Source organism: Zingiber officinale, chromosome 10B, assembly GCF_018446385.1.
Source record: "Zingiber officinale cultivar Zhangliang chromosome 10B, Zo_v1.1, whole genome shotgun sequence".
Lineage (NCBI taxonomy): Eukaryota > Viridiplantae > Streptophyta > Magnoliopsida > Zingiberales > Zingiberaceae > Zingiber > Zingiber officinale.
In genome coordinates, this window is record NC_056005.1 from 27071396 (window position 1) to 27092514 (window position 21119).

Here is a 21119-nt window from a genome sequence, read left to right on the forward strand (position 1 = left end):
ACTTATCAGAGGCTGATGAACAAGGTGTTTCGACGATAGATCGATCGTAACATGGAGGTATACGTCGACGACATACTAGATCGGTCATCGACGACAGCATTGTCCAAGTTCATCTCTAAATCATCTGATCGGAGCTTGCCATTCTTCAAAATACTACACCAAGCCACCAAATTTCAATGGGACAAGGAGTGCGATCAAGCGTTCGAAGAACTTAAGGAGTACCTCAATTCATTACCTGTACTAGCCAAGCCAATTGTCGGCAAGCCACTCCGAATTTATCTATCTTCGATCGAGCACGCGGTCGGCTCAGCTCTAGTCAGGCAGAACGACATAGAACAGTCAGTGTATTTCCTGAGTCATATATTGAAAGACATTGAATTCCGCTACACCGGTCTCAAGAAACTGGCTTATACGTTGGTACTCGCCACTCGAAGGCTTCACCCGTACTTTCTCACTTACTCCATCATTGTGATGACCAATAGTCCCTTAGGAAGAGTCCTCCTCAATCCAGAGGTGTCTGGACGACTGATCAAATAGACAACGGAGCTCAACGAATTTGACATCCAATACCAACTCCGAACGACCATCAAAGCGCAGTCTTTGGCGGATTTCATCACCGAAGTACAAAATCCTGAGCCAGAAGCCATTTGGAGGATATACGTCGATGGCTCGTCCACTAAACAGGGAAGCGACATCGGCGTGTTACTCATATCCCCCACAAAAGAGCGGATGCAGCTGTCCGTTCGGCTGGACTATAGGGCAACAAACAATGAAGCCGAGTGAGAGGCGCTGATAGCTGGCTTACAGACCACTCGACACGTCGGAGCCCTCAAAATCATGATCCATTCGGACTCTCAATTGGTCACTCAGCAACTATCCGGAGTGTTCGAGATAAGCAATGCCCGACTTAAGCTCTACGCCGAGGCCTTCAAAAAATTGAAGTCCAACTTTCAAGAGGTCATCATACAGAAGATCCCCTGATCGGAAAATTAGGTTGCAGATGAATTGACGAAGCTAGTCAGTTCACTATCGTCGATTGTCATAACACAGTCGATCGAGCAAGTGTCCTTGGTGGCACCCATCGATCGGATAGAAGGGCTCAATTTCCCGAACGACCGGAGGACCGCGCTAGTAGAATTCTTGCGGTCAGGAGCGACCCCGTCTAACCAGGAGGAGGCTCGGTTGTTGAGAAAAAAGGTCAGACGATTCACTCTAATCGGAAACTATTATACAAGAAAGCCTTCTCCCGACCTTTGCTCAAGTGTGCCGGATCGGAGGGCGCCGACTACATACTACAAGAGGTGCACCAAGGATCTTGTGGAGGACATCCGGGCGGTCATTCATTGGCAAGAAAGATTTTGCTGACAAGATATTTTTGGCCGACCCTCCAAGAAGATACCGCTCAGATGGTATCCATCTGCTTGTCATGTCAGAAATATCATAGCTTCTCACACCAACCAACCGAAGAGATGAGGACGTCCACGGTCTCTTGCCCGTTCGACCAATGGGGCATGGGCATTGTGGGACCATTCCCAATGACGACAGGTCAGCGGAAGTTCCTGCTCATCACGATGGACTATTTCTTAAAGTGGGTCAAAGCCGAGCCACTTGCTAAGATAACCGAACAAATGGTCATCAAGTTCATATGACAAAACATTATTTGTCGGTTTGGCATCCCATGTTGGCTCGTCTCAGATAATGAGAGGCAGTTCGCTGGTCGGAAGTTCAAAGAATGGTGTGAGGGGTATGGCATTCAGCAGGCTTTCACCTCAATAGCTTACCCTCAGAGCAACGGGCAAGCAAAGGTCACCAACCGTGAGATTCTTCGAATTCTTTGCACTCGGCTCGACCACGTTGGAGGTAACTGGGTCGATGAGCTCCCAAGCATACTGTGGATGATCCGCACAACCCCTAAGGAAGGGACCGGGGCAACTCCTTTCCACTTGGTGTATGGCGGCGAAGTGGTCGTCCCCATCGAAGTTAGAGTTCAATCCGATCGGATTCAACATTACAATGAGGACAATGCCGAGAGGAGGCTTTTGGAGTTGGACTTGGTGGACGAATCGTGCGCTAAAGCTGTCGTCCGGCTGATGGCATACCGACAGAAAATGAAGCAGAGCTACAATCGGAGGATGATCCCAAGATCATTCCAAGTCGACGACTTAGTATGGAAGAAAGTGAAGTCGGTCAACGACGTCACCAAGTTAGAGGCTCCGTGGTCTGGACCTTTCAAGGTCGTGAAAAAGCTTTGCTCGGGTACTCATTATCTAGAGGATGAGATGGGAAGATGGCTCGAACGACCATGGAGCGCAAACCATCTCCAACCTTATCGGGCCAGATGAGAGGTGCGCGAGTATAGAAGTATGTTTATACATTTTTTGTGCGTCCTCTTACAATGCAAGGACAAAATAAAGGATTTCTAAGCTATATGTCGAACGACACACCAAACCATCGAGCGGCGACGTTAAACTCTAGTCTTCATCAAACCGTCGAGCGGTGATGTTAAACTCTAGTCATCGTCGAGCGGCAACGTTAAACTCGAGCCTTCACCAACAGTCGAGCGGCAACCTTAAATTCGAATCTTCACCAAATCATCGAGCGACGACGTTAAACGTGTGTCTCCACCAACGGTCGCGCGGTGACCTTAAAACCAAGTCTTCACCAAATCGTCGAGTGACGACGTTAAACTCTCGTCTCCATCAACGGTCGAGCGGTGACCTTAAACTCGAGTATCCATCAACGGTCGAGCGGCGACCTTAAACCCGAGTCTTCAACAATGGTCGAGCAGCGATCTTAAAATCCAAGCTTGCCCTTACGGTCGAGCAGTTAGTCGCAGATACAAGATCAGGGGCATTTACAGGCAATGAAGGAAAGTTGTGAGAGGAAATGCTTCGCCGAGCGGGCTCGTGTATATTAAAACCAAAATACTTAAGATTACATTGCGGGATCACAGTTGCAAGATAAAAACAAAAGCTTGGTCGAACGAGTGAGCTTACATTAGGACTTCAAAAATATACAGCGATCAACCTCACTCAAGATAATCAAGAGCGTCGTCAGGCAGTGACTTAGTCATTTTATCCCGACTGATGGCGTTATCCTTGAAGGTCTCAGGAAGGTGGCCACCTTCCTTGAGTTGGTTGATCGTCTCATCTATGGCCAGGTTGCAGAGCCGAAGATACCAAGTGACGACTTTATCATTAAACGCGTCCGAACGGATGTAGTTCTGTCTCAGTGTTGCAAATCGGCTCGGCTCGGCGTCCTGATAAATCTTCATCGCTGCCTGGGAGCCTTCCAGCTCGGCCTTCACCTTCTCTATCTCATCCTAGGCCAGCTTCAGTGCTGCGTCCTTATCAGAGAGCTGGCCCTAGAGCTAGGTTTCCCTCGCCGTCTGGCTCGCTCGCTCAGTCACCAAAAAGTCTTTAGCGTCTCTGAGCTTGCTGGCAAGATCTCGTGCCTCCTTGTTCTTCAGTTCCAGGTCCTCGATGGTCCGGTTCTTCCTAGCGGTAGCTGACTCGATCTTCTTGTCAAACGTGCTAACTTGCTTCTTGAGTCAGCCCAACATCTCCTTGTGGCCGAAAGATTTAGCTTGGTCGACCTCAAGGAGCTTGGTCGTCTTCTCCAGGTCGGCCTTTAGCTTGGTCATCTCCTGTAGATCCATGGCAGGCTGGCTGCTGGAGACCTGGAGTTTCCTGAACTCATGCTCCAGATGAGCTAGCCTGTGGCACATGGTCAGGCTCTCCACCCAATATTACAAACAGGTAAAAGGGTTAGAACCGATCGGAAGAAAGATAATGACAACAAAGAGCTTACCCTAGTTGACATTTGGGTATGGTTATGGCGAGCGCGCCCCGAGGTATCACCGCCGCTTGGGCTCGGCCTTCCTCCCAGACTTGGGCGAGTGGAGCCCGTATGATGACTTGATGCTCAGGAGTGCTCGACCGGGTGCTCGGCTCGCTGTACTCCTCTGTGGGCAGGTGAAGGATCGTCGTGACGGATCATCGGCCGCCCGAAGCCAAGTGGGCCGAGGAGGCTGGGCCAGCTGGCCAGGCCGCATATGCAGGGAGGATGGTCGATCGCCGAACCCTCAATGGTCGCGATGGCAGCATAGAAGCCAAGGGCTCTGCGGCAATAGGCTCTTGCGACTACTCGGCCACCAATGGAGTCCGGTCGGAGGATTCCTCGAGCGTAGTTGTAGGAATCGCGGAGGGATTCGAGGTGCCGACCTCAACCCTTTTGGCAGATCCCACCGTCGAAGCAGCAGAGCACGAAGACTCTGTGTGGCGCCTTTTACGCCTTAGCAACGGCTCGACAAAGGAATCCGAGCTCTCCGAGCAGACGATGGGCACTTGCTCGGATAGTGGCTTCGCACCGCTGACAACCTCGACGCTGGGGGCTTGGCTAGTTGCCCCCCCCCCCCCTACTCGCCAGAGCGGGAGTCGCTACGCTCTCATCTTGAGAGCCAACCAGCTGCAGGCCACGGTTCGCCAACTCCTCAACAGCAACCGCCTCAATCTCGACGTTTTGAAGTTTCACAAGGCGGGACATCCGAGCACGCAGCATGACTTCGGCTGCAAAAAGAAGCAGAAGAATCAGTTAGAATCAAAGGAGACAGGTGTATGAAATCTCTTACCTAAGCCGGTCGGAAGCCCGGTGCGGATCGGACTCAGGGCAAAAAAGTACAACACACCCTCAAGCAGTAGCTTGTGGATGTCATACTTCTGGCTGGCCAGCATGGAGGCGGCATGAAGGTAGTCAGAGTGGCTCTTGTATTTCTTCAGATCGGGTTGAGGTGGTAAGCCAACCTGCCAGTAGGATCGGAAGCTAGGTCGCTCGGGAAGACGCATAAAGAAGAAATATTCCTTCCAATGTTTGTTGGAAGTTTGCATTTTGTCAAAGAATATTAGCCCGACCCGAGACTGAAAAAGAAAGGTTCCTAGTTCGGACTGTTTGGGATAATAAAAGTAGTGGAAAACTCGAGGGGTCAGAGGAATGTCGTGCAACCGAAACAACACAATGATGCCGCACAAAAGGCGAAATGAGTTTGGCATGAGTTGTGGAAGGGGAACGCGAAAATAATTACAGACTTCGATGATGAAGGGTTGGATAGGGAATCGGAGACCGTCCACAAATTGGTCCCTGAACAAACAGATTGTGTCGGTCGGCGGATCGTTTGGCCAATCGGACGAGGAAGGTAAAATGATCGCATGATCAGGGGGAACCTCAAAAATATTTTTGAGACTCTCGGCGTTGCCTGCATCAAACCTGGTCTCCATGTTGGTATACCATAGACTAGGAGAGGGGTCCGACGGCTGTGAAGAGCTCGCCATTACCAAAATACGAAGGAAAAAGAGTCCGAGGGGAAGAAATGTGAGCAAAAAACACAAAGCAAGCACTGGAAGTAGCGGGAAGCGAAAAGTAAGGAAGAAATGTGAGCAAAAAACACAAAGCAAGCACTGGAAGTAGCGGGGAGCGAAAAGTAAGCCAGGAAGATTGAAGGAGGGAAGATTCAGGAGGAAAGCTTACAGGAGGAGAAAGAGTCGCCGTCGATGAGATGCAGAAGATTGTCGGAGCACAGATCTCGCAAGAGGTCGCCGGCAGCTTTCGCAGAAGATGCAAAGTGAGAAAAGGAAGTCGGTGTTGCGGCTTTATAAACTTTGGGCTCGGCTGACCGGAGTCTTCCAATCTAGGTCACGGGAACCGGAGCACAGATCCAGCCGTAGAATTCAAACCACCAAACGTCACATCAGCGCCTGTCGCTTCGGACATGCGGTGACTGCGACGGCAACGCGTGGCATTTCCCCATTAGTCCGCATTTAATGGGTGTCATTAACAGGCATGGGTGCATGCTCGGCCTTAAGGGGGGCGATCTGCATGAATTCCGAAGAGATTCGGGTAACGTCACCGTTGACCGCACTCGTTCGAAGACACCGAAGGAGAAAGTTAAGTACAAGTACTCGAAGGGTCGATCAGCCTCAAGGATCAGTCCTATAGCCGACCGACACTTTTCGACAGACCGACTGGAGTCCACCAGTATCACGGTCGATCGACCAACTAATCTCCAGACTTTTTGTCCAATCAGTCGGACTTGAAGCCTCCTTCGACTAGACTTGAGGGGGAGGCATGTGATGCGGGGATAAGGGATCCACCCCAAGGAGGGGCAAGGCCACGTTGGAAGTCAAAGTCAAGGCGTGATCGACTCCCCTACATCACAGGTCGATCGGGCAACCCCCTTGCCCGACCAGGATAAAGAATGTCCGATCCAACATCATCATAGCTTGGCCACGTACCGAGCTTCTGACGCTCAGAGAAGCATGTGTCGGTGACGCACACGCCAAGCGGCCAGGCCTCTCGGACTTACATCAAACCTTGGAACCAGTAAAGCGAGGTCACGACCGAGTACACTACATTCAGACATAGCTCCACTCGGCACAACAGCGGAGCTCGAACAGTGGAAGATTGGTCGAGCGATCATCCCGCTCGACCCGAGAACGACAGCGTCCGGACGGGTGATGGTTGGTTGAACAGCTTACCCGCTCGGCCCAATAACGGACAAAAGGAGCATCTCGCGATATCCTTCTAGGAGCTCGTGCCCCTGACAGACGGCATGGTTGGCGACACGATCAGGCAGAGGATCGTACGACGGAAGCTTCCACTGTCACGTCAGAGATGTGCTCAACTCGTTGAGGTGTTGTGCCAGGGACACTTTACTAATACATCTTTTCAAGAAAAATCTCGAGAAACATGCACACCTTGGGAAGCATTCACGTGCTACAAGAGCCCTATATAAAGAGATCCAAACTTCATCGGAGGTACGCGCACATTACTGTTGCCACTATTCTTCTACTTCTTCGCTCTACTGCTTCCACATCGCCGGTGATTGACTTGAGTGTCGGAGGGCCAACAACGTCAGGGAACCCTTCCCTAGCTCGGCACTGACATAGTTGTAGTTGCAAGTCCGCTACATTCGGAGTCTTCGCACGATTAACAGGAACGTCATATCCTCAACATTCGTCGACTCAACTTTCGGACAAGAGCACTAACTATCTTTGACGGTTAAAATTAACAAGCAACGTACTAATAACTATCTAACCAATGATTTTGAACCATCAAACTGTAATCTTGACCAGGTCTAGATGCAAGGCCAAAGCAGTTGGCAAATGACTTTGAACCACGACAGTAAAGCAAGTGGTTGACTAATGCATCGCAAGGAAATTGAATTGCCTTGTCTGACTTAGTCGTTGCTGGTGGCCAGTAGGGTTTAAATGACTACATGACTCATTTTATTTATTTATTTATTTTAAGTTTCAATTATACCAATTAAATTTTATCTTAAAATTTAAAAGTTAAATTATAGTATTAAATATAAAAAATTTAAAAAAATAAATACTCACACGGTGTGCAACGTAAAAGACAATGCATCTCAAAACAAAACATAATTAAAAAAACGAATAAATTATCTTAAAATAAAGTAAATAATAAATAATATAAATACATACACAGTCAAAGTAAATATTACTAGCAAATAACATTTTTAAAATACTGAAATAATAAATATAAGATACATTGAAAATCTTTAATTACACGTCTATTCCTTTTAATGGAAGTGGGTACACTTGTAGGAATATCAATGAAGTGAAATGAAGTGGGGTGGAGTTTTAAATTCAAGAGTGTATTATTCTAGTATTTCTAAGTTTAACGAGCCATTTTTGAATTAAAAATGATAAAAATAAAATAAAATAAAATCATTTGAATGGTACAAAATAAGCCATGTTTATTCCACCAATCCTGTGGTTAATCAGTTTATTGCATATTCCTGTGGAAAAACAAATGAGTTACATGAATCCTCATGAACGTAATTCTCAAATACAGACGACAATCCTGTGGCAGCCCATAATTGCAATAGAAGTTCTACCTGGGGAAAAGTTGCCTCTGAATCTGGATGATGTAGAACAGAATGCGAACCCGATGTCGGCGGATCCGGTTCAACATCTAAATATCAAATATTCATATTCCACGTTCATCAAAATTCCACATATTTATTACAGATGACAGTAAAAAAATGGAGTTCAGAGATGCTCAACACTGTGGAAGTTGAATGGCATGGATAAAGAGCACCTTATTGCATCACATTTCCAGTGGATATAGCACCAAACCTGTCAATCTGTCATATTACCAAGTTATCTCTCTCCATGAAAGGGTATTGGCATGCCAAGCTCTGCAGTTAGTCTTCTGTAAGCATTTTGTATCTTTTTGGTGACTGGACCAACTTCTCCATTTCCGATGACACGACCATCAATCATGACAACCTGTTGAAGCTCCTGTTAATTTTTTTATGTCACAAGTACCAAACACCAAAATGGGTGCATAAACTTCGATACAATAAAAGGATCAAAGATTAGTCTAAACTAGCAGCTAGAAATTCAGATGCTCCTCAGAACATCCAGTCAAAAAACCATATTATAGACAGGAGCTGACAGTGTAATTTGAGTAGAATGTTTCAAGATTACTCCTAGTAATATGCGGGCACTCCATCTTAAAGCAAGATGAAGCACGAGTTCATATATCAGTCAGTATGACTTGGACAATTTTGATATTTACCATTCCAACGATGAAATGATTCATGTGTGCACATTGCTTACCTTCTGGCACAGGTAGTACATACTGTGTTTGTGTATCTGGTGGGATCTGGCCTTATATGGTGCTTAAACCGGCATCCTTTTTCCCCCCCATTGTGTTGACTATTAGGATACGATATTGATATCCATGTTGGAATCTTTAACAAAACAACAACATACTGGCAACTGTCACTGAAAGCATGATATATCATTGATTGTCCAAGGAATTACTTGATTGCTGAAGGAATGCCAAACCAGAGCTCAAAGCAACAAATGTGTACGAGTCCTAGAGCCACAGTTATGATGCTAAGGAACTTAAGATGCGAACCCCAGTATGGATTATTTGAGAATTGACTGCAAATATGAGCAAGACATCAGGTTGCATTATGGAAGTGAAAGTGACAGTGGTAGCAAACTGTGCTACACAGGGTCGACATCTATTTCAAATTTGATGAGTTTAGTGTTTGTGTTCAGGGCAGAGTTGCGACAATCTTTCAACAAGAGGCTCATCCTAAGGTGAGATAAAAGGGCTCTCTAGCAGTCCAGAGATCAACTTGCGATCTGCATGACGCAGAGCAAATCAGAAAAGCAATTTTAATGATGCAGACAAAAGAGAAAATCAGGAAAGCAATTTTAATCTTTTATTATTTTTGTCAATTATGTTTAGAATTTTTTTTTATCAGTATTTCTTTCCTTTGCATATTTAGGGTTGAAGTCTATATAAGCTTCCTGTTTAGTTGCAAAAGACAATTTTGATTAATGCTAGTTTTTAGCCGTCGTCTCCTCTTTGGAACGTGGTGTTTCACTATTTCCTGGTATTCCCCTTCGAATCAACAGGTTGTAGAAAGTTGCTTTCGGTATTCGTGCACAAATCAACGGAATTGATAGTCGCTTCCGGTATTCGTACACGAATCAATGGAATCGATAGTCATTCGCTACATCAGTTTGGTATTAGAACTCTAGATCCCGTGGATGGTCGTCATGATCGTGATTATAGTCTTGCTAGGCATGTTCCGGTTGAGGAAGCCTCACACCATGGTCGTAGCACCTAAGACGTGATATTTGAAGATCTACATAGATAGTTATCTAAGTGTCTAGCGGCACAAGATATTAAAGTTCATAAGTTATTTTATTTTAATTTGGATAAAATTTTCTTGAGAAAGATATAGGGCGAAAGATTGAAATAGTCAATGATCCAATTTACGCCGAAAACGAGATCGACACAACTAGCGAGCCAGTTTATGACGATGATGAAGTTGATAAGGATATGGACTTTGAAAAAAAAATAAATAAAGAGGAATTAATTGTTGAAATTTGTGCTCTGCTCTATATAACAAAAGCTCGAGGAACACTAACTGTGTTGGGTAGCATGGTCCACGAAACGTTAGTGGAAGTTGCTTTCAAGTTTCAACCATTTGCCTTTTTCTTTCAAAAGCCCGACAACAGTCACATCCATCTTTCGGCATCTATGGTCGGATCTATCCATGGCTCCGGCCCCTATTGCTCAGCAGAAGTCCTCCTCTCCGTCTCAACCTTCCAAGAAGAGCGAGGTCTCTGCTCTTAAGCTTTCGCTCCGTCTGCTAGTTGTTAGCCATGCGCTTGGTGCCGATGACTCCAAGCACAATCTCTTCAAGCACATGATCTCCCACATGACGGTGGGGATCGACGTCTCCACCGCCTTCAACTAGATGGTCATGTGTTCCGCCACCTCCGACATCATCCACAAGAAGATGTGCTATCTGCATGTCGGAAACTATGCACGTTGCCACCTCGGGCTTGCCCTCCTTGCTATTAACTTCCTGCATAAGGACTGTCACGATGTGGACCCTATGATTCGTGACCTCGCCCTCCTTAGCCTCTTCTCCCTCCGAGTTCACAACTTCGTTGAGTACCTTGTTTCCCCCCTCACTTCTGGGCTTGAGGACAGCAGCCCCTACATCTGGATGGTTGTGGTCCTTGGTGTCCTCAAGCTATATCACATCTCTACTACTACATGCTTCGGCTTTGATTTTCTAGATTCGCTCAAGAACCTTATGCTCATCGATTCGGATGCCTAGGTCGTTGCAACTTGCCTGTTTGTATTGCAGGAGATATGGAACTTGGAGGCCAAAAAATTAGAGGAAGCCAATAGGGAAAGAGAGACTCTTCACAACAAGCAGACATATACTACCTTTTGAAATGGATTAAAGAATTCAATGAATGGGCACAGTGCCTTATCCTTGAACTAATCTCTAAGTATGTACCTCCTGATAGCAATGATGTATTTGACATAATGAATCTACTTGAGCACTGACTTCAGCATGCAAATGGAGTTGTTGTCTAAGCTACAATCAAAGTGATTTTGCATCTAACAATGTCAATGACCGATGTGTCGGGACCTTGACGTCCGCTAGAGGGGGGTGAATAGCGGCTCACCCAAATCGTTCGCTTCTTACGTTGTTAGCTTGCGCAGCGGAATAATACAAAAATAAACAAGCTAAACAAAATACAGGACAAGAAAGAATGCAAACCAAGCTACACGATCATTTACGTGGTTCGGAGATAAAGCTCCTACTCCACGGCGTGTCCGTAAGGTGGACGATCCCTATCCGTCGGTGGATTACTCCCCGGAAGACCTCCGGCTAGCTCAAACTCCTTGTGGGTGGAGAAACCTCACCACAAACTCACCAAGACCTCTTGGACACAAGGAAAACTCTTAAGCACTTATAGACTACTAATTAGACCTTAACCAAGTCTAATTTCGTCAACTCAAACCAAGCTCCCAAGCTTTGGTTTTATAGCCTGCGGGTTGAAAACCCCGCCTACCAGTCGACTGCTAAAACATTCGGTTCGCACCCAGTCAACTGCACCAGTCAACTGAACCAGTCGACTGTTAAAACATGTAGTCGACTGCTATAGTACTGCTATAGTAATGCTACAGTACTGCTACAGTGACGCTACAGTAAACCCCTAAAACTAGGATTTTACTCTGAGTACAATCTCTCATGCACTCATCCCCGCCCGACCAACCTAGACCTAGCCTTCTAGCCTCCTCCATCAGTCTTGCGTCCCTCGGATGCCTCCCCATCCTTCACGTCTTGCCTTCGGAGCTTCCATCGGCCTTGTCATTGTTGTCGGGTCTTCCTTTGCCAAGAGGTTCGCCTCCGGGACTTCATCCATTGCCAAGTTACACTTGGACTTACGTTGCCAAGACTACATGCTTGGACTTACACCGCCAAGACTCATCCTTGGACTTTTCTCCTTTGCCAAGATCACACTTGGACTTCCTTGTTGTACCTGTATCCTGCACACTCACAATGCATATCAAATACAACAATAAAACTAACTTAAACCTTTGCCCAAACATCAAAACCTAGGGTCACTAGATTGCTCCAACAATCTCCCCCTTTTTGATGTTTGGCAAACCGTTTAAGTTAGGGAAATAATATATCAATAATAATGCAAATAAACATGCAATCTACACATGCATAAATCATGGAACCTAATCCTAGGCTCCCCCTTCACCTAAGCTCCCCCTTGAGTTAGGATTTATTGCAGAGGTAAACTTCTCCCCCTTCACCTAAGCTCCCCCTTGAGTTAGGATTTCTTGCAAAGGTATGTAGGTTTCCCACTTAAACCTAAATTTCTCCCCCTTTGCCATACATCAAAAAGAGCTCCAACAATATCCCAATTATCGGACTCTTTGACCTCTAATGACCATAGACATCATGTATTAATTTCCCATAAGATTACATACATGTTCACCTCTCTTTTAGTCATTTTCTAGTGCTGAAAAACAATTTTAGACCGTATCAGTCGACTGCAAGAAGTACCAGTCGACTGCCCCCATGAAAACGAGCTTACAGAGACATTCTGTGCTCGTGAACAGTGTTACCAGTCGACTGGTAACTGTACCAGTCGACTGGTACACTATTCATGAAAAAATCAACCTTTTCTGACCAACTTCAGAAATTCTACAGACCTCCAAAAATCCCCAAATTTTGTGGAGAGGTCTATTATATCAATATCTACTTGGGAAAAATATATATAAAAATATATCTATCACCAATCCCAAGATTGACAAAACTAGCTAAAAAGTTCAATTGAACCTTGACCTAAAGTCCTAGTTTTGGCTTCCTCTTGATGTATTTGCCCATACTAAACCATAATGCATCACTAGCATTAGTTTATATGGCATCTATATATCAAAAACTAATTTTCATGCAATATGAACCCAATTCATATTTCTATGCATGAAACTCAACTCAATTGTGCCAACCCACTATGTTAGAGACTTAAGTCCGTCTCCTAACCACTTGGCACATTTGATAACCCATCTACCATGGGTCCCAAAGGCTCTTCCTAACCTTAGGAATCTTAACCTTAGTCACCTCCCTTGGTGACTCATCCACTATAGCTAGGTCACTTCGATGCACCTCGGGTGACACTTGGCCTACTAAACTCACCTTCTTAACCTTAGACACCTTGTCTTTGATTAATTTCTTCTTGTCCTTAATCTTGGACACCTCATCCTTGCTATAATTATATGCTACCCTAGCATATTCCTTCTTATTGGCCTTGGATGACTCTCCCTTGTCCTTGGCAACACCTCCCATACCAATGTCATGTGCTACCTTAACATTTGACGTCCTTTTGGTCTTGGAAAAGATTTTTATGTTTTAAAGGAGTAACTCCCCCTAAAAACATGGTTAAACTTCTATCATTGCACCAACAATGACTTGGGGTTCCTAAATAATTAGGAAAGTCAAAACTTGAAGTTTTGAGGTTAAAAATTCAATAATGAAACTAACCTCAACCGAAACTTCACTTTGGTTTTTCTTAACCAAACCATACTTGTTTTCATCATGAAAACTCATGTAGACATTATTTAGAGTATACTTTATCAAGGAAAAATAGTTTTCTATGAAAATACTTCCTATTTTCAAAGATTGACACAAATTTGAAAACTCTTGAAAATTTCAATGTTTTCTCCTAGTTTGTGTCTAACTTTCCAATGATGATTACTATCAAAAGATAGTCTTCACCAAGGTTTTTCAAAAGTATTTTGAAATCATTTTTAAAACCAATATCCAACCACGTTCTTTGAGCTCAATGCACATGACTTGTACATTAGCTTTCCCAATGATTGGAAGACACATAACTATGTGTTTTGATGAACCTAAAACTCAACAAGATGCACTAGATCAACATCTTGAGTTTTGTTCACCATCTTAACATCTCACTTGTATCTAACGTGTATTAAAACACATACAAGTCACCTTATAGTTCTTTGTGAGATGTATATTTGGTCTTGCCCTAAACTAAGGGATCATGCATCTCTATCTAGGCATTGTAAAAATCATGATCATCCATCTAGGATGCCACTTGATATAATCCCTCTTGTTGGGATATTTACCATTTATAATAGATGTCATTTGTCCTTAAATAACAAGGAAATTAAAGTAATGCATGATGTTACATGGCATACATCAAAATAAGCAATTTTCAAAATGAAAAGCAAGCTATAGCTACATGATGTATGTATGACATGACATGGTATTTTTGTATTTTTCATAATAAAATATGAATGCTAAATATAAATATGATGTCATGACATATGATAGGCAAACAAAACATGGCAAGTTAGCATAAATAAAATTTACCTAGATTACCTATCTAAGTATTCTTAACCCTAGCTAACTCAAAATTTAACCCTAAATTGCCCATGATTTTCCATGAAAATGTCAAAACCCAATTTTGACATTTATTTTTCCTTTCTAAATTTGTGTCATTTTAACTTAAACAAATTTCTCAAAGTATGGTACATTTTACTCTTTCCAAGAGTAAATGAAATCAAATTAAAACTTAGATTTGCCTTTTACCTTTTAAGAAAATATCAAAACCCCAACTTGGCATTTCTTATCCTTTTCTAAATGTGTCAATTTAAATTAAGTTCAAAACCTCAAAGTTTGACACATTGCACTCTTCCAAAGAGTGAACATCTTACATTATGACCTAGATTTTTCTTTAATTACTCTAAGAAGATACCAAAATCTCAATTTGGTATTTCTTATGTTTTTCCACATTGCGCCAATTTAATTCAAACATAATTCCTTAAGATTTGCCACATGTTACTCTTTTCCAAGAGTGACAATTTGGATTAAGGTTTACATTTCCCTTAATTCCATAAGAAAATGTCGAATTCTAAATTTGGCATCACTTTTGCTTCTCTCTAGTGTGTTAATTTAAATTAGATTTAACTCCTCAAATTTTGACACATTTTACTCTTTCAAAGAGTAACACTTATCATCCTTTTCATTTTCAAAGGTTAACAATCACCTTGAAAATGCTCTCAAGTGTCAACTTTCCCAAGGTTGGGTTAACTACCTTTCCAATTGGAGTTGACACTCTCTAAACCCATCTAGGGTGTAGAGAATATGTTCCTAGGAACCCAATACCTATTGGTGCTCCTTGGATGCTCTAGGTACTCACTAGGGATGACTTCCCTAGATACCTTCCTAAGGACCTTTCTTGGCTTCTTAGAAGCCTTGGTCACTTCCACTAGGTCACTTCTAGGGTTAACTCCCTTTGTAACCTTATTTGTGACTTTATTAGGCCTTTTTGGAGCCTTAGTCACATTGGTCTTGCCAAAAATACTCTTAGGGATTCCTTCCCTAGTATCTTTAACTTGACCTCTAAACCTAGGGTTGGTCCCATAACTATATGGAACCCTATGAAAGGAAGTCACATCCTTCTTGGCTTTAGGTTTGTATCTCAAACCTCTATAGCCATTGGATGGCTCTTGTCTAGCTTTTCTTAGGTTATGCTCATTTTGACCCCTAAGAATATTTTCCATTCTTGTTAAGGTCCTTTCTAAATTATCAAGTCTTGTCCTCAAGACTTGATTTTCTCCCCATAAATCTCTAGATTTTGGTTTTTCATTGAATCCTTGAGCATTTCTATTTTTAGGCATATATCTAAAATCCTTGGTATTATTGCCTAAGTTGTTATTTACCTTCCTAACCTTAGGTGTGGTAAATCTAGCATAAGGAGGAATATATTTATCCTTAAGGTTATCATGCCTCCTATTCTCATGATAAATAGCATTAAGATGATAAGAGTTATTTCTAGCATGCTTTTTATCATATGTCAACGGAATGGATTCATTAAATGATACCTTGGTTTTTACCTTGGAAGCTCCCTTCTTCTCCCACTTCTTCAAGTGCGCCAATTTCTTGAGCTCTCCTCTCCTTGGGCACTTTGTGTGGTAGTGACCCCACTCACCACATGTAAAGCACCTAATGTGCTTCTTCTCCTTCTTCTTCTTCCTACAACTCACATTAGTTTCTAAATTAACTTTAGTGAGTTTAGGGTTTACCTTCTTGAGCGAAGGACACCTACTCTTGTAGTGCCCCATCTTACCACACTCAAAACATTTGATGTGGTCCTTTGTGCTCTTCTTGGTAGTTGAACTAGAGGGTTGAACTTCCAAGATCTCCTCTTCCTCGGATTTCTCTTCTTCCTCTTCACTTGAAGATGTGGACTCTTCCACTTCTTCATCTCTTGAGGATGTGGAAGATCTCTCCTCTTCCACCTCTTCCTTCTCTTTCTCTTCCTCCTCTTCCTTTTCCTCCTCGAATGTTGACCTCTTGTCAACATCGGATTGGTCCTTCTCTTCTTGGACCAATGAGCCATTTTCCTTGGGCTCTTCCACTTCTTGGATTTTTATAGGGTCTTCATGATAGGCAATGATCTTTTTCCAAAGATCACTTGCATTTGTGGTTTCACCTACACTCAACAAAATATTAGAAGGTAGTAAATTATTCAAAATTCTCGTTACCTCCTTGTCTGCCTCCGATTGCTCTCGTTGCTCTTCGGTCCAATGCCGAGGTCGGAGGCGTTTACCCTTCTTGTCCGTAGGAGCTTCAAATGGGTCACTCAAGACAACCCATTGGTTCCAATCCATTTGGAACCATGTCTCTAACCGCTTCCTCCAATAATTGAAGTCTTCTTTGTCGTACGGAGGTGGAATTCGGATATCCCATCCGAGTGGTCCTTCGGACTCCATCTTCTTCTTCCTCTAGCTTCTTGCTCTCTTGGCGGTTAGTCCGTAGAAGAGCGCCCTCGCTCTGATACCAATTGTCGGGACCTTGACGTTCGCTAGAGGGGGGTGAATAGCGGCTCACCCAAATCGTTCGCTTCCTACATTGTTAGCTTGCGCAGCGGAATAATACAAAAATAAACAAGCTAAACAAAATACAGGACAAGAAAGAATGCAAACCAAGCTACACGATCATTTACGTGGTTCGGAGATAAAGCTCCTACTCCACGGCGTGTCCGTAAGGTGGACGATCCCTATCCGTCGGTGGATTACTCCCCGGAAGACCTCCGGCTAGCTCAAACTCCTTGTGGGTGGAGAAACCTCACCACAAACTCACCAAGACCTCTTGGACACAAGGAAAACTCTTGAGCACTTGTAGACTACTAATTAGACCTTAACCAAGTCTAATTTCGTCAACTCAAACCAAGCTCCCAAGCTTTGGTTTTATAGCCCGCGGGTTGAAAACCCCGCCTACCAGTCGACTGCCCTCCTGTGGAAATTCGACCGTTACACCCCAACGGCTCGATTTCACATTCATTGCCGATCGGCGCCCCGATCGGCCGATCACTGATCGCTGATCGCTACAATCGAGTTGAGAATACCGTTCGTGCCGCCCGACGCGACAGTTTTCGCTCCAGCGCCTGCCCGGCGTGTCGATCCAGCGCTCCGGCGCGCGCGGCGAGCCGACCGGCATCACCGTTCGCGGCTTTGGCGGCGACTTCAACACCACCCTGTATGACGGCCGCCGCATCTCGACCGCGACGCCTTCTGCGGCGCCGATGGTGTCGCCGAAAGCGTCCGGCTACCTTGCCGGACGCTTCCGGCGACCCTTCCGGCGCCGCCGGGGCGTCCGGCGACGCTTCCGGCGCCGCCGGACCCCTCCCGCGGGATCGCCCGCGATGATCGCGGGCGATCTCGCGTACGCCCCTTTTTTTTCTTCTTTTTCTTTTTTTAATAATTATTTATTTTATTTAATAAATTTAAACAATTCCTAAGGAGGAGTTGTGATATTCCGAAGAGGCTTTTACAAACCTAATTAAATTATCCTAATAAAATATATAAAAAATATATTTAAAATTAAAATAAATTAAATAAATTTTATTAATTAATATTCTGAAAAAATAATGTTTTAAATTTTATTTAAAAATTAAAAAAATATAATAATTCTTATTTATATTCTAATATATTTTTTATTATTTTAAATTTCATTTAATTTTAAAAAAAATTCTAAATTTTTTTAAAATTCTAATAAATTATATTTATATTCTGATTTTTTTTATTTTTTAAAATTTTTTATTATTTAAAATATATATTATTTAATTATTAATTAATTAAATGAATAAATAGTTATTTTATTTATTTAATAATAATAATATTATTATTATTATTGTTATTATTATTATAGATACTTTCATTTTAATTTGAATTATTGTTATATCAATTCTATTTAAATAAATTTATTTTTAATTATTTTTTCTAATAATATTAAATTATTCAATAATTGAGAACTTATAATAAATCAATATACAACTTATTTTTATATATACCATAAACATATTTATCTTATAATTACTATAGATAAATAAAAAATACCGAAACTGAATCGGCACGGCACGATACGATACCGAAACCGTATCGTTCCGGTCTGAGACCGAAACCTCGGCACGGGTCGAAATTTTAAACCTTGGCTACAATAAACCCTAATTCTTATATTTTGCTCCGAGTACAATCTCTCAGCACTCGTCCCTGCCCGACCAACCTAGACCTAGCCTTCTAGCCTCCTCCATCAGCCTTGCGTCCCTCGGATGCCTCCCCATCCTTCACGTCTTGCCTTCTGGAGCTTCCATCGGCCTTGTCATTGTTGTCGGGTCTTCCTTTGCCAAGAGGTCGCGCCTCCGGGACTTCATCCATTGCCAAGTTACACTTGGATTTACGTTGTCAAGACTACATGCTTGGACTTACACCGCCAAGACTCATCCTTGGACTTTCCTCCTTTGCCAAGATCACACTTGGACTTCCTTGTTGTACCTGTATCCTGCACACTCACAATGCATATCAAATACAACAATAAAACTAACTTAAACCTTTGCCCAAACATCAAAACCTAGGGTCACTAGATTGCTCCAACACGATGTTCATCAGCAGGTCTATGAGACCCTTAAAGCTCCTTTGCTCACTTTAGTGGGGTCAGGAAGTTCTGAGCAATCCTACGCAGTTCTGAGTCACATGCATATGTTGGTGATGCTTTTTCCTAAGCTCTTCTCTTCTGACTACAAACATTTTTATTGCTAATTCAGTGGTCCATCATATATTAAAAAACTTAAACTTGAGATGTTGACTGTCATTGCTAATGAGAGCAACACTTGTGAGATTGTGACTCAATTGTGTGAATATGCTGGAAATGTTGATGTGCCCATTGCAAGGGAGTCAATTCGCGCGGTTCGAGCAAGGCTTCAGGCAAACAGTTTATTAGATGTTTGTCTTGCAAAGCAATATCTTATCTTTTGGAGAACAGCAGCAATATGGCTTCTTCTCTACAGGCTATTATTGAGTATAATATCTATCCACTTTTGGTTACCTACTTAAATTCGGGGGTAAATTTTCTCTATCATGGAGAGAATGATGCTGATAGAAGAGCAAATTGAAAAAACAATTTTAATGATGCAGACAAAAGCACAAATCGGGAAAATAATTTTAATGATGCAGACATAGAGCAAATCAGAAAAGTAATTTTAATGATGCAGACAAAAGAATAAATCGAGAAATTATTAAGTTTATAATTTTTGCCGAATTTGATATTTAGGATATCTTGTATTTTTATTAAGTTTAGAATTTTTCTTTTTTGTAAGTATTTCTTTCCTTTGCATATTTAGGGGTTTAAGTCATATAAGTCATATTTAGGGGTTGAAGACAAGACATATAAGCATCTTGTTTAGTTGTAAAAGACAGTTTTGATTAATGCTATTTTTAGCCATTGTCTCGTCTTTGGAATGTGGTGTTTCCCTATTTCATGGTATTCCGCTTCGAATCAACAGGTTGTAGAAGGTTGTTTCTGGTATTCATGCGTGAATCAACAGATTCGATAGTCGCTTCCGGCATTCGTGCACGAATCAACGAAACCGATAGTTATCCGTTGTGTCACTGCACAACCTAAATCCAACGACATTCTCACAGGTGAGTGAATAACACGCCTTGATCTTGAGTGGGTAAGGATAAGAAGACTATGGCAGAGAAATATCAAATCATTTCCAATTTAATCGCATCCCCTGGTGCAACCAATAATACCTAGAGATCCAAAAGCAAGGGGAAGCCTTCAAAGTTGTATGAGTTACTAGATTTCACCTAGAACATTAAAGTGGAGCAATGTTGAGTATAGATCCGGCAATATAAGGGACCGTGGAACTAACACTCTGTAGCCACAATGATAGACGATACACAAATTTTCATCATCAACTTCCTCATCCATGGCAACAAGAATGTGATGTTCCACTACCAGATCTACACAAAATTGGCTAGTACTACAACATAATTTACATTTGTAAGTTGAAGGTAACCTAGCACTAAAAACATAATCCAAGTTGCCGTAGACACTAATTTCAATTTCAAAAAAGTTGTCGAAATGATAGTTGAAGATTTTGTTCAAATGGTGTAGACACCTAGCATGGAACCCTGTATCTACTTAATGATGAAGGATATTGGTGACCTACCAACCATCAACAAACTAATAAATACAGCTCAAGAGATCATAAGCTGATGAAGAACTACCACCAAGGGGAGCTTTTGTGACCGACTGCCACCAGATTTGCCACAAATTTCATCATCTTTGTTGACAACCAAGAGGAAATACAATCTAACATGAAAATGTCAAAGCACTTAACTGGAGGAACCTTTTTTATATTTAAGCATACTTGAGAAGCCTCAGTTAGCTATGTGGAGTTTCTACCTCCTATCTTTTCCCCTTTAACTCCATTTACGTGTATTCTTTAACAGCCCTGATGTATCTTTATCAATAATACAACATGATCTTGCAGATCAAGTCAGAAGTAAAAAACGGTAAACCTCTAAACTATACAACAGAAGAGGAGAGATAGAGGATCATTCTTCATGGTCAATTTTAGAACAGATTCAAGACCATGTAGCGATCAAGGTTTGAAACCTCTAAGTCAAGCCAAGCGAGGTTTTGGTCCCTAAGGAACTCAAGACTATGTCGTGCATGCCGACTGCTGTGCTGCTGTGTCGGGTGAAGGGAGGCAACAGTGTATGGACATTGAGGAGGGGAAAGAAGGGCAAGGAGATGAACTTGATTTTGTCACAGCACTTTTGCTCACAGAAGACACAAGAAGCCAACTGAAAGTGCTTGCAAGACAAGTCCATGGGACAGAAAAGACTTGCATATCGCCACCGCACGAGCAAGATTCCAATGC

General features: G+C 42.8%; 1 protein-coding gene and 1 pseudogene across 4 annotated transcripts in view; one reads left to right on the forward strand and one right to left on the reverse strand.

Moving 5' to 3' along the window:
- Nucleotides 1-7745: 7745 nt before the first annotated feature.
- The window catches only part of LOC122028865 (branched-chain-amino-acid aminotransferase-like protein 1), a 42213-nt gene continuing 28839 nt past the window's right edge, over nt 7746-21119 (reverse strand). For 2 of the 4 annotated variants that reach the window (XR_006124984.1, XR_006124983.1), the window contains exons 19-20: nt 7913-8306; nt 7746-7813 (exon numbers count right to left, since the gene is read on the reverse strand). Coding sequence is in view for 2 of the 4 variants with exons in the window: in XM_042587807.1 (XP_042443741.1) it covers nt 8178-8306 (129 nt within the window). In the remaining 2 variants the exon portion in view is untranslated. Of the gene's footprint in view, nt 8307-21119 lie in introns of all 4 variants that reach the window. The other 2 variants (XM_042587807.1, XM_042587804.1) reach the window with 1 other exon arrangement.
- On the forward strand, nt 10100-19844 carry LOC122028866 (annotated as a pseudogene).